This window comes from Bos javanicus, chromosome 8 (assembly GCF_032452875.1).
Source record: "Bos javanicus breed banteng chromosome 8, ARS-OSU_banteng_1.0, whole genome shotgun sequence".
NCBI lineage: Eukaryota > Metazoa > Chordata > Mammalia > Artiodactyla > Bovidae > Bos > Bos javanicus.
Genome location: NC_083875.1, coordinates 85,571,497 through 85,585,199, shown reverse-complemented (window position 1 = coordinate 85,585,199; position 13,703 = coordinate 85,571,497). Strand labels below are relative to the sequence as shown.

General features: G+C 52.6%; 1 protein-coding gene across 5 annotated transcripts in view; it reads right to left on the bottom strand.

The window, feature by feature from the left end:
* PHF2 (PHD finger protein 2) overlaps positions 1-13,266 on the bottom strand; it is a 93,418-nt gene extending 80,152 nt beyond the window's left edge. Inside the window, exon 1 of one of the 5 annotated variants that reach the window (XM_061426239.1) lies at positions 12,801-13,266. In XM_061426239.1, the coding sequence (XP_061282223.1) occupies positions 12,801-12,898 (98 nt within the window). In that variant the 5' untranslated portion in view covers positions 12,899-13,266. Of the gene's footprint in view, positions 1-3,451; positions 3,828-12,800 lie in introns of those variants that run through there. The other 4 variants (XM_061426238.1, XM_061426240.1, XM_061426237.1 and 1 more) reach the window with 4 other exon arrangements.
* Between the last annotated feature and the right edge of the window lie 437 nt (positions 13,267-13,703).

The window sequence follows — 13,703 nt, the reverse complement described above, 5'->3', positions numbered from 1 at the left end:
AAGGCGAATAGGGGCTCACGGTCATCAATCACTCACTGAAGTCACAGAGGATAAAGGGCTTCCAGCACTCAAACGTGTGCTTCTTAGCACTGGAGGCAGGGGGGCCTTCCCCAGGGCAGAACCAACCAGGAGGGTTCCAGCCCATCTGTGGGAACGCCCCAGGGTCTGGAAAGAGCTTCATTTTTTGTTTGCAAAAGAGAGGGCTGGACCAAATGCTCCCTGGGACACCCCCACTCGCACACCCTACTCCAATGGTGTGTCCAGAGGGCAGGAGCCACTGAAGTGTCTGGATGGTGGTAACATTGGTCCCCAAGGCAGAGCACAAGGGTTGGGGAGCGGCCACTCTCTCAGTCAGCTTTTCAGAGGGGAGGTGCAAAAGACCACCCTAATTACATCTTTCTTTTCCAAAGAGTAGTTTGAAATCTAATAAAACAAAACAAGTCTGAGATCTAGAAGAAACTGTGAAAGGGGAGCAGCACCATGATCCTTAATGGCAGCCTTTGTGATCAGGACCACGTGGAATACACCCCATGTCTGTGCTGCAGGGACCACCATGGGGCTGCTGAGTGATGCCCAGCTCTCTCACAGGATCACAGACAGCCCCAAGAGCAGTTAGAGTGCCCATGTTGGGGCTGGGGTCCCAGGTTTAGGGGTGTGTGAAGGTGCCACAAGGAAGTCACACAAGCCGGAGACATGGTTCCTCAAAGGTACACAAACTCTGGAGGGTCTTCAGTGTCAGGATCAGAGGACAAAGGGATCTGAGAGGCCACGACAAGGCACGCAAGGCCTAAAGCAAACCTGGTTCTGTGGGGAGGACCAGGAGTTGGGAGTGTATGGCAATGGAACAACATGAACTCCTGCTCTGTGACCAGGGTAGGGCAGTGATGTGAGACGCTAACAATCAGGGAAACTAAGCCAGAGTATGCACAAACTCAACCAAGGCTGCAAATTTTCTACAAACCTAAAGCAAGTCTAAAATAAAAGTTCTTAAAGAAATAAAAGCAAATGAGGCTGACCTCACAATAAGACTCAAAAGGAAAGGAGAGGTGGCAGGGGGTGCTTCCCTGGTGGCTCAATGGTAGAGAATCCACCTGCCAGTGAAGGAGACATGGGTTCGATCCCTGATCTAGGAAAAACTCACATGCCACAGAGCAATTAAGCCTGTGCATCACAACTATTGAGCCTGTGCTCTAGAGTCCGGGAGCCAAAACGACTAAAGTCCGCACGCCCTAGAGCCTGTGCTCCGCAGTAAGAGAAGCCACATAATGGGAAGCCCATGCACTGAAACTGGTGAGTAACCCCTGCTCGCTGCAACTAGAGAAAAGCCTTCGCAGCAACAAAGACCTAGCACAGCAAAATAAATAAATAAAATTACTTTAAAAAGGAAGGGAGAGGGGATATTTAGCAAACAAGTGGGCTTTCACCCTCTGCCAGTCCTAAAGGTTTGCAGGGGCTCAGAGTACTACTGGAGCAGGAGGACGGAGAGCATGGGAGTGACACCCATCCCACCCTGCCCTGACCCAACAGAAGAAGGCTGCCTCTCATTTTACTTCTCAGATTCAATCTGCTCTTTTTGTCTTTATTAGAAAGCATCAGGGCCATTTCCAAAATCCTACAACTGCAGGGCAAAAAGAATTTAAAAGTGAGTTAATAACTAGACAACTAGAAATTGAAGTAATAATGTATGAAAACTGCACTCTAAAACCACAGTGAGATAAACAATTTTTCACCTTCTAGACAGAGTTGACAAAAAAAAATCAAAAAGTTCAGAAAATGTGTTGCTAGTGTGTAGAGAAATCTGTACAACCTATCTGGCAATTTTAAAACCTATAATGCATTCCCCTTCAACTCAGCAGCCTTATATCTTGGGATTTATCCAACAGATAAAGTTGTACATGTGACCACATAACTGTATGTACCAGGATGCTCCCTGCGCAAAACTGCAGTTGCTACAGATGAGAAGAAAGCTTAACGCCAACCAGGACCTAGGAGTCAGGAAAATGCATCCCTGAGCGCAGACAGCACAACGGAGCCCTCGGTGAGACCCCTGTCCCAGGCAGAACCGTGCCCACAGCATGCGCCTATGCGCCTGTGTGCCTGAGGAAAGGGAGGGGGGCGGCTGCGCCACACAAATGCTGTATAAACAGAAATCTCCCTGGAGCTTTTCTTAAAGAGCTGCAATCGAGTTGGTTCTGGAGAGAAGATAACTTTTCACTACCGATTCCTTCACACTCCTTTTTAAAAAGCCAGATCCTAGTATTCCACTTGCAAATTTGTTCAAATAACTATTTTTAAGTGAATAAATGCAGTTATTCCTATCACAATAAACATAAAGAAAAGGGGTCAGAAGCTCCATTTTCCAGCCAACGAAAGTGAATATGTTTCTGCAGATGTTCAGTCACCTCTTCTCCTCCACCAGGGACAACTGTATCTCCCGAAGGACATCGGCCTATGCCTAGAGGCACTTTTGCTGTCACAACTGAGGGGCGGTGCTCCTGGATTAGTAGGCAGAGGCCAGGGTTGCTCCATATCCCGCAAAGAACTTTCTGGTCCCAGTGTCCACAGAGCCCAGATGGAGAGATCCTGCTTTAACGTGCATGGTATATTTCCCCAGACAGTCCAGTCTAGGGCCAATTTCAATTATCAAAAAGTTTTTTCTCAAACTGAATGCAGATCTGTCCGCCTCTTTCTCCAAGCTTCAACCCAGCACTTGGTTTTTTCACAGCCCTGAGGCTGGCACGGCTGCTCTGCAGAAGGATCAGGCAGGGCTGCACCTCTGGACCTCGGCCGCTGAGCGCCAGGAGGAGCACAGCCACATGGTGCTCTCTGGTCCCACCAACACCCACCTTCTATTCCAGAGGGTCACGCTGTCTGTGGAGCAAAGGAAAGGAACCACGTGCCCTGGGAAGCTGGAGAAGGGGACTGGATGGGCAGGACTGGGACATGGCGTGCAGGGTCTGGGAAAGCACAGCTTTTGAGGCAACCTAGGTACAAGTCTTCAGAGCCCTAGTCCCACACCTAGCAGTGGCCCAGTGAAGTGAGAGGATATAATACAACACGGCCCCTAGACTCACAAAGATGCCCACCCCCACTTTGTGAGTCACGCCCAGGTTCCCCTGTCCACCTCCACTTCTGGAGCCAGGGACCGAAATGCAAGTACCTAATGCTTACACACTGGGCAGGGGGCAGGGGCTCTGGCAGACAGGGGCCCAGGATTCTGAGAGGGACGCTGGAGAGGTCCAGGGGCAGTACCAGGACAGGACGGGGGTCGGCTACATAAGAACCCAAACTGGGATCAAAAGGTCACCACGACAACAGGGTATCATGAGAACCACAAGACCGAACAGCAGCTAAGACTTTCACCCTCCAACAGCACAGGTGAAGCAGTGCCTGCCAGACTTTCAACTTGCCAAGGGGAAGGCAGGATGGCAAAGCCCCACGTGCCACTTACCAGCCAGTGACCCAGGCTGGCTGCTGGCCCTCTCCAAGCCAGATTCTCCTAAGCAGACCCAAGTGTGGTGCCCTCGGGAAGCTGCTGAAAGAACAAGGGGATGACAGAAAGTATCTTGCTGGGAGCAATGAGGCATCACCACCCCCAGGCACCCCCTTTTTTATGAGCAATAGCTCCAAAACAGCTGGGAGATTAGCCATAGTTATCTTAAATTTCCAGGAAAGAGATTCCATAAGTACCAACAAAGGCAACTAACCCTGGAGTTTTGCAAATGTCAGCAGAAGGATGTTTAGTGAGAACCCATCCCAGCTCTGATGCACACCCCCTGTGTTGCTTCCCAGGGTGTCATGGGATCTCCCTCCCCACAGGGTCTGGGGAGTCCTCTTGGGGAGCTCACTGCACACCTCTCTGGGCCTTGTTCATCTGGCAGGCAGACTGGATCAGGCTGCAGTTTCTTGATTGTCCCAGGATGCCTAGAGTCATACTGCACAGGGCCCCAGGCCTCAGCCTCTTCTGCAGGAGATGGGGGCTGAATACCTATTCCTGTGACATCTCTCCAGGTGACAGCAAGTCAGCCCAGGAGGGTGGTGAGATGGAGCCTGGGCAGGGAAGGGCCTATGTGCCCCCACAGTTCCCAGAAAGCACTTTCTCACTCCCCTTCCAGCCCAACTTTGCTGGAATTCACATCCAGACTCTGATCTGGGGGCAGTTCTTAGGGGCTGGATAAAATGAGAGGCAAAGTCACAAAGTTACAAAAAGATTTTCAAGTATCAGAGTCCATGTAGCTGGGCTGATCATGCATCAGTCTGGGATTACCAGCGTAAGTCTGGCTGTCCCAGGGGGAGGCATCTATGAGCTCAGACCTGGCCCCAGGGCAGTCTCCAAGGCCTATCCAGCCACTCACATTTATCCAGCACCATGGGACCTGTGCCCAGCCCATGCTGTGTAGAGCACAAGAAATGAGTTCCACCCTGCACTTTTATGTGAAGCAGAAAACGGCACCCTACTGGAGGGACCCAGACCCAGATGCACCCAGCCAGACTGTGCCCAAAGTTTCCTGGGCAAGCAGCCTACCCCAGCGTAAGGCTCATGGTTTAGTCAGCAGCTTGCACTACCATCCCAGGAGCTTACTCGCTGCCCTCATGCGCTGCTCAGCCCAAGGAGCAGGGCTGACCCAACCCACAGCTTCACAACTGCTGGGAACTCTCACCTTCTGGGGTCCCAGGCACTGAACCTTGTCATTAACATCAATGAAGGGGCATTGGTAGAGGGAGCTGCTGTCGTCCCAGCCTATCATGTGGTAGTGTTGACCTCAGAGAGCTGATCTTTCTAGCCTCAGCTTGCTTGCCTCTCAATCAGAAAGGCCCACCACCACCAAGCACTCAGAGGCAGTGGGAAGGTCAGCAAGGCCACATACACTACAAGCCCAGCAGCAAGCCCTGACTACTCAGTTGTAACTCCCTTAACGGTCACCATAAAGGATACAGAGACCTGTATGGCAATCCCCAGACAACACAAGAAGCACCCCCACCACATGTGTATGAAAAATGCCTAACCCAGGATGTGACAGAGGGAAGGCTCAATGAACACTTAAGATTAAAAAGGAAAGTAGCACTCCTCCCTGGGCATGCAGACACTCTGGACACATGACATCCAAAGGCGAGTAGCTGAGCGTGTGCATACCTCAGCACCTGCACCCAAGCATGTCTGGTTCAGGAAATTTCACCACCACATGTTAAGAGGTGATTTAAAAAAAAAAAAATTAAAATGTGTAAAAGCACTAGCAACAAATACAAAAAAGATATTAGAGAGACAATCCTACTTATAGTTGCATCCAAGAAGATGGGGTACCTAGGAATAAACTTAATCAAGAAATTTAAAACTTGCACACTGAAAACTACCAAAAAATTGCTGGAAGTAATCAGGGAATACCTAAATCTAAATAAATGGAAAGACACCCCATGCTCATACATCAGAAGATATAATACTAAGATGTCAATACTACCCAAAGCAATCTACAGATTCAACGCAATCCCTGTCAAAATTCCAAAAGCCCTTTTTGCAGATATGGAGAAGCCAATTCTCAAATTCATATGGAATTTGCAAGGAGTCCCAAAAATTCAAAAAAATTTTTTTAAAAAGAACAAGGTTGGAAGTCTCCCACTTCCAAATTACTACAAAGCTACAGTAACCAAAACAGCGTGGTGCTAGCAGGAGGACGGACACACAGACCAGTGGAATGGAAGAGAGTACAGAATTAAATCCTCGTGGATATGGTCAAACGATTTTCAGCAAGGCCACCAAGACTTTCATAGGGAAAAAATAGTCTTTCCAACAAATGGCTCTGGGACAACTGGACACCCACATGCAAACAAATGATGTTGGATCCCTATTTCAAATCATATATAAAAATCAACTGACAATAAGTCAAAAACTAAATATAAGAGCTAAAACTGTAAAACTCTTAGAAGAAATCAAAGGGGTAAATCTTCATGACCTCCAGATCTGGCAATGGATTCTTAGATAGAACACCAAAAGCACAAGCAACAGAAGAAAAAGACAAATTAGACTTCACCAAAATTAAAAATATTTGTGCATCAATGGGCATTAACACAGAAGTGAAAAGACAACCCATCGAATGGAAAACACGTGCAAATTTTGTATCTGATAAGGGTCTATTGTCTAGAATATATAAAGAACTCTTAAAATTTAAAAAAAAAAATTCAAATGGGCAACCTGTTTCAACAGACATTTCTCCAAAGAAGATATGTAAATGGACAAGTGCATGAGAACATATTCAACATCATCAGCCATTATGGAAATGCAAACCAAAATCATAATGAGATACCACCTCTCACCCACTAGGATGCCCATAATTTTAAAAATAAAAAACAACGTGTTGGTAAGGATGAAGAGAAACCAGATTGCTCCCACATTGATGTTAAGAATGTAAAATGGTGCAGCTGCTGTGGAAAAACAGTTTGCTGGTTACTCAAAAAGTTAAACATAGACTAATCATATGACCCAGCAATTCCCTAAACAATTGAAAACAAGTCTTCAAACAAATATTTGTACACAAATGTTCACAGCACCACTACTGACAATAGCCATAGGTGGAAAAAGCCCAAATAACCCTAAACAGATGAATGTATATACAAACTGTGGTATATCCTTACACTGGAGTATTATTCAGCCATAAAAAGTCAACGAAGTTCTGATACACACCACAATACGGATGATCCTAAGAATACATTATGCTAAGTGAAAGAAGACAGACACAGAAGGTTACATATAGTATGATTCCATTTATATGAAATGTCCAGAATAGATAAACCCATAGGGACAGGAAATAGATGGGTGGTTGTCCAGGACTGACGGGAGGAGGAATGGGGAAGTTGTCTAATGGGTTTTCTTTGGGGGTGATAAAAATGTTCACAACCTAGACAGAGGTGACAGCTGCGAAATGTCCTGAATGTACTAAATGCTATTAACTGTGCACTAGGAGCTTCCCTTGTAGCTCAGTCAGTAAAGAATCTGCCTGCAGTGCGGGAGACCCGGTTTCAGTCCCTGGGTTGGGAAGATCCCCTGGAGAAGGAAATGGCAACCCACTCCAGTATCCTTGCTTGGAAAATCTCATGGACAGAGGAGCCTGGTGGGCTACAGTCCATGGGGTCGCAAAGAGTCAGGCACGACTGAGCGACTAACACTTAAATTTATAAAACAGTTAATTTCATGGTATGTGAATTTCACCCTAATTTTTAAAAAAGGATGAAAGGCTTGTTTCTCCATTTGCCTGGACAAACACCACAAGGACCTTCAGTTCTTATGCTTAGAGGCAAAGCCAGTCACTGGCTGGAATTCTAACTACGTTTGTCCACAGATGACCCAACACTTTGGAGGGAAGTGAAGAGACCCTGTGCCCTAAAGCACAGGGCCAAGACCCATTCCAAAGAGCGCTGTTAGCCTCACCACCAAGCCAAAAAGCTGAGAACTGAGACAGACAGGAGTAGGGAATGGAGCTGGAGTGAGACATGGAGGCAGGGTGCAGAGATGGAGACGTGGCTCTAAGTGGGAGGCCGGGGGGCTGCTGGGTACACTTGAGGCACCAAGGGTGTGCAGAGAGCCCAGCTTCCCTACCTGCCACCGGATGTGGCCTTTCCGCTGCGAAGATGTCTCTATCCACACTGCATTTTCAAACCCATGGACAGGTATGGAGTTTTCAGCACACCTGAGCCAGAATATGCCAAATGCCACTTCTGCCCCCACCCCTGGCAGAGATGCCTACACCAGCAGTGGGTGAGGAGACAAGGGCCCTCTCCCTGTGCTAGAAGTAGGAGGCCAAGGTGGCCTGCCTGGCCCACCACCATCCAATAAAAAAGGATGATTGGGAACTAATCCTGACACCACAAAGGCCAGAGTGTGAGCCCTGAAGTGCTACTAGTCACACCAGTCACTTAACAGCTTTGCTTTACCCACACAGGAATCTTAGCAGTTGGATTCTTCTAGCATACTCTGTTGTGGAACATTATTTTCTGGCCAACACTCCCTCCTAACAGCAAAACTTCTCATTATTTTGGAAAAAGGCCCTGCACATGGCCAGGTGCCATGATCACAGAGGTGAGGGGATGGACCCACAGATGGTACCTGAGCGTGGCAGGGTCCGCTTCAAGTATCCCAAACTTTGCCCGAACTCAGGCCATCTGCAGCCGCACCTAAGCCCAAGAGGCCCCAAACAAATGCAGGCTGCAGTGCAGAGGCTCGCATCAAGCATGCTTCCAGGCCAATATTTTCAACAAAAGCAAACATTCTGATGATTACCATGAGCTCCAAGTAGCTTCCTTTGAGTTTCATCTCATTTGGAAAGGATCGATGGACAGGGGATATCTGTTCTGCCCTCTATAATTTGGCAGGACATTCCCCCAACCTCCTCTGGAACTTCTTAAGCTCATTCAGTGAGAATTCTTCATTTTAAAATGACAAATCATTATTCCTAACCACGTCAAACATGCCACAACTCGGTCGCCATGTGAATGGCACTTCCCACTATATTAAGGGATCTCACATTAGAAGATTTAATTGTCAGCTCTGCTCTCCCAGATTGCGGCACTGAGGCCTGAGCCCTGGCAAGCCCTTCTTTCTCTCCAAGTTCACACAGTTCGCTGGCCAACAGAGCCACCCACCATCCCACTCTGTGGTACTGAGCAGCCATGAGGGCCAAGGACCCAGGAAGAGGATCTGCCCTAAAAAGCTTAAGGCTGGGTGGGGTGAAAGACATGGCAAAAGCCCACAAAGGTCAACCAGTCCTGGGGAGGATGGGCACAGAGATAGGGCCCTGGCGAGGAGGGCACGTGGAGTCCAGATGGCAGGACAAACACACAGCAATCAGAGGGGATCTATAGCAGGCAAGTCCTGCCAGCCCACCTTAGAGTACCTGTAGAATTCAACCCCTTCTCCCCACCCCAGTCCTCACCCCAGGTCCTGCCTGTCCCCTCTCATCTGGGCAGGGACCCCTGTCCCCGTCCTCTTCCCCAGCTGCGTGCACAGCATCCAGAGGACCCCTGTCAAGTCCTCAGTCCCCTCCTACCACTGCTCTGCTCAGTGCCCCAGAGTGGTTCCTGTCTCTAGCCACACCTGCAGGCTGGCCCTGATGCACCTCCCTGCCCCACACAATGCTTCCTCCGGCTCTGAAACACTCCCCAGGCTGGGATGGAACTCCCAGCCCACAAGTTTGACTCTCACAGAAGAAAACCTGTAAGAGGCAAGGGGATCTGCCTTGTTACCCCAGGAAACCACAAAGCTAGCACTGCACCCCATACAGAACACGCACCCCATAGTACTTGCTGAGGAATAAATGGAACTTCCGCCTCTAAAGGACTGGCACAGCACCTCAGCTTTCAAACTCTTTAAAATCAACTTTACTGATTATGCTTCCAAAAACCCTTCAAGCTCAATACAACAGGAACTTAGAGAGGGTCAGGAAGCTTCAGGATCTCTAATATCTCACAGAGACTCTTCACGTCAAGATGGTAAAAAGGTGAGATGTCCAGGTCACTCCCTAGAGCTACTTACTGGTCTAGAGTTAGACGACTTGCCAAAGGCAGACACACAGGGTCTGGCAGGAGGCACAAGCATGAGAAGCCCCCCATCTCTTGGCCCCCATTTCTGGCTCTGTGGCACCCCAATTGAGGAGGAAGGTTCCCAATGCCTGAGTGGTGCCATATCTGCTCAGACAGATAAGACAGCTCTGAGGACACCCAGCCACAAAATCTATCCCTTCCCAGTCAATCAATTTCCAGGTGACACTGCAGTGGGTGCAAGGAAGGCAGACTGGGTTGACACGTTATCCTAGCCCCAGGAGTGACCAGTCATGGTCAAGATAGGGTGGAACACGAGCTCCTGCCTTCCTGGCTGCCCAAGTACCAGCTCGGTCCAGCAGAAAGACTGCCGCAGAGAATGCCAGAAGGGGTAGTCAGGGTTCTCCAGGCTTCCTGCCAGGGTGGACACATCCTGGGAGCAGGTTCTTCCCCTATGGAAGGAGACTGCCTCAACCATGATCTCAGCCGGCACTGCTACTAGAGTCCTACCAGCAAAGAGTTGGCCACTGGGAGTGAAAGTAACTTCAGAGACCCCCTTCCAATCCATCCAAAGCGGGGTTCATTGTAGGGATGTGATGGGTCACAGGTGGAACAAGAGGGAGCCTGTTACTTTCACAGTTATGTTTATTTTTACAAGTACTGTCTACAGCAAGTTATACTAATGTTCTATTTCAGGGAATGATACGAAGTTTCCTTGGAACAGAAAGATTCAGGAGAGTAAGGAGACACCAGAGTGAAATGCAATGTGGGGTCCTGGAACTAAATAAATCTGCCCAAGGCCTGAAGTTTGGTTAGCAGTGTGGCCCCAGTGTTTCTGCCTGTTTCTATGCTTGCAACATAATTTGATAAGATGTTAACTTCAGGGGAGGCAGGGTGTGGGGTACAGGGAAACTGTACCTTTTTTTGTAACTCTTCAAATTCTCTCAACACAAAAAAGTTACAAAGTATTCAAACTTTTAGAAAGTGAGTTGAGATGTTTGAATATGAAGTGAACAACAGTACAGATGGTACATGGATCTGAAAAGAGTAGAGGGTCATCCATCCAGGAATATCTGGAGATTTGGAAACATTGTGGATCATGTCATACACATTTCTGTCACAGTGGAGAAGGGTCATGACAGGAGAGGTGGGAGGTTTGCCCAGGGGTGTGAGGGCCGCATATAGCCTTGTCCAACCTCGCCAACAATGGTCCCAAACTCTGACCCTATGTTCTCCCAGCACAGCACCTCCCCTGAGCCACTCAGGGGACGAAGCACTACAGGAGGTGCTCTGGCCCCTCAGGGTTCACTCACTTCTGTAAAGGACCCTTGATTACACACAGAGAAGATGTGCCCCATGGCACGAGGGAAGCACAGCCCCTTTCAGACCGTAGGGTGACCCCACATAGGTGGAAACGAATCTGTGCTGGTCAAATGATCTGTGTGTATATCAGATTAAATCAAAGACTTCACATGAGAAATAAGAAATAAAGAGAGAAGACTTCCCCAAAACATCCCCTTTGAGGTGTCAGGGCACATCTTTCTCCCTGTCTCTACCTAAGCCAATCCAGTAAATGCCACCATCCCAGCCCTCAGCCCCTTTCCCCTGCTCGCTCTCATTCCCAGGTCTCTCCCTACCCACTCCGCTCCTCCCACTCACTACGCCCCTTCTCAAAGTCCAGCTCAGAACTGGCTTTGCCTGCCCAACTCAAAGGAGGGAAGCCACACAAGGGTCCTCCCAGGCCCTCACACTCCTCCAGCCTGGGCACCTTGGGCAGGCTTGCAGGCCCTGGGTAGGGGTAGGGGAGGAGGGAGAGGTCCCACCACTTTCAGGGCACTCCCGGCCAGCTTCTCAGCATCTCTGGACCTAAGGAGCCATGAACCATCATATGGCAGCCCTCACCCTTGATCCAGCCATGAACTCTGAGAGGATGCCAACTGGTGGGTGTGCATAACAGCACTGTTCTGGGCAGACCCCAATGCCCATACTCCAGCCTCCACTGCTCTGCAGGGTCTCCACAGTCCTGGGAAGGCAGCCCAGGATCCCCACGATCTCAGTGGGAGTTCCTATCCCATGGCGGCTCAGCCCTCCTCACTGGTGTCCCTGGCACAGGCACTGAGCTAGGACTCAGGCTTGGCACTGACCAACCTAAGCAAGCCCTGTCACATCTGGCTGCCTAGCCCCACACATGCAAACTGTCAGAAGTAGATAACACAACCTACCTTTAAGGGCCACTCGCCCATCCAGTTAAAACCGGGGTTGGGGGTGAGGGGCTCGTCTCTCTGGAAGTTGAGGGACCACGTACCAGCACACACACAGCCTCTTGCCCCCAGCCCTGCTCCTGCTGGGTCTAAGACTGGAGCCTAGGAGGGCACACTACCCTGGCCAGCCTCTGGCGGTTCCGCTGAGGCCCAAACACAGGAGAACCTGTTGGAGCAGTTTGGGCACCAGGATCACCTCCTCTTCCTCCTCCGCCACTTACTTCTGGGTGGGAAGGGGCCTCTGGCTTTTGAAAACTCGGCACAGGGCCAGGTCATGGTCACGGGCAAAGGCCAAGCCTCACCTCCCCCCACCCCATCTTCCTCTGAGAGCAGAAGGTCAAGTCAAAACCAGGGTGGGCCTGTGTCTGGAACACAGAGGAGGGGAACGGGGAAACGTGACGGCCAAAGAGGAGGCGGCAAAGCCACAACACCCACACAGACCCACCATTCTGTCACCCACACGCCTGCCGGGGATGTGCAGGCCGGCCGTGTCTAGGAGCCCCGCTGGGGCCGGGCAGGGGTCCCTGCCTCCCGGACAAGGTGCCGGAGCTCCGGGCTGCGGCGGAGGGTGGGCGCGCCGCCGCCACCTGGCCGGGCCCCACGTCCGTCCCAGCCCCGCCGGCGTCCGAGCCCGCCACTCGCGCGTCTCCCGGGCCCGCGCGGGGAAAGTTCCTGCAACTTCGCGGGGGAGGCGCCGGGCCTGGGCCTCGGGAGCCCGGCCTCCGCGGGCCCGCTGTCAGGCGGTCCGGCCTGCTCGGCGCCCCAACTTCCCGGCCCGGCCCCCGCCCGCCGCCCCCCGCGGACCCGCTTTGTGCGCGGCGGCAGTGAGGGGCGCCCGACCGGCCCCGGCCCCCGGCCCCCGCCCCGGGCACAAAAGGGCGCGCGGCCGGCGGGAGGCGGCGGGCGGGGGCCTGCAGGGCGCTCACCGGACCGGGCCGGGGCCGGGGCCGGGGGCCGGGGGCCCGAGGGACGGGGATCGGGGCCGGGGCCGGGGCCGGGCGGCTGCGCGCTCACCTGCCGTGGAACCAGTCCTTGCAGGCGTCGCACTCGATCATGAAGCGGGTAACGTCGTAGGGGAGCCGGCAGACGCAGTACACGGGCACCGTCGCCATGTTCGCGCGCCGCCCGCCCGCCCCTCGGCCCGCGCTGCGCTCCCGGGTCGGGCCGGGCGGGCCGGGCCGGGCGGGGGCCGGGGCCGGGGCCGGGGCCGGAGCCGGGGCCGGGGACGGGGCCGGGGGCGCACGACAGCCCGCGCGCACCCGGCCGGCGCGTCCACACAAAGCGGGGCGCGCGGTGCAGGGCCGCGCCGGGAGCCGCCCGCCGGCCCGCGGGGCGCAGGGCGCGAGTGTGCGCGGGGAGCGGGCCGCGCGCGGGACACAAAAGGGAATGGACGCGCGGGGGCGGCGGGCGGGGAGCCGCGGCCCCACCGAAGGGACCCCCGGCCGCCGAGCGGCCTCTACGTCAGCGCCCCGGGTGGCGCCGCCTCCGCCCGCCAGCCAGGGCCGCCGCTCCCGCCGCGGGAAGGCGGGCCGGGGACCGCGGGGAAGGCGGGCCAGGGTACCCCTCTGCCGGGGGAGAAAGTGGTCCGGGGGAACCGTGCTGGGGGAGAAGAGGGACCAGAAGACCCTGCCCGGAGAAGGTGGGTCGGGGGACCTGAAGGGAGAGAGAGTGGGCTGGGAAGACGGAGAAAGTGGGCTAGGAGACCCTTGAAGGGGAGAAGGTGAGCTGGAAGACAGTCACCTGGAAGAAGGTGGGTCAGGGGATTCCCCGAGTAGAAGGTGGCCCGAGGATGCAAGGGGAAGGCAGGTCTGGGAGACCCCTGGGTGTGGGGTGAGACCCTGGAGGAGGAGAAGGAAGACGTCCTTCCTGGTTAAGAAGGCAGAGGAGCAACTACTTGACTCTTAAGTTTCTTCTGAT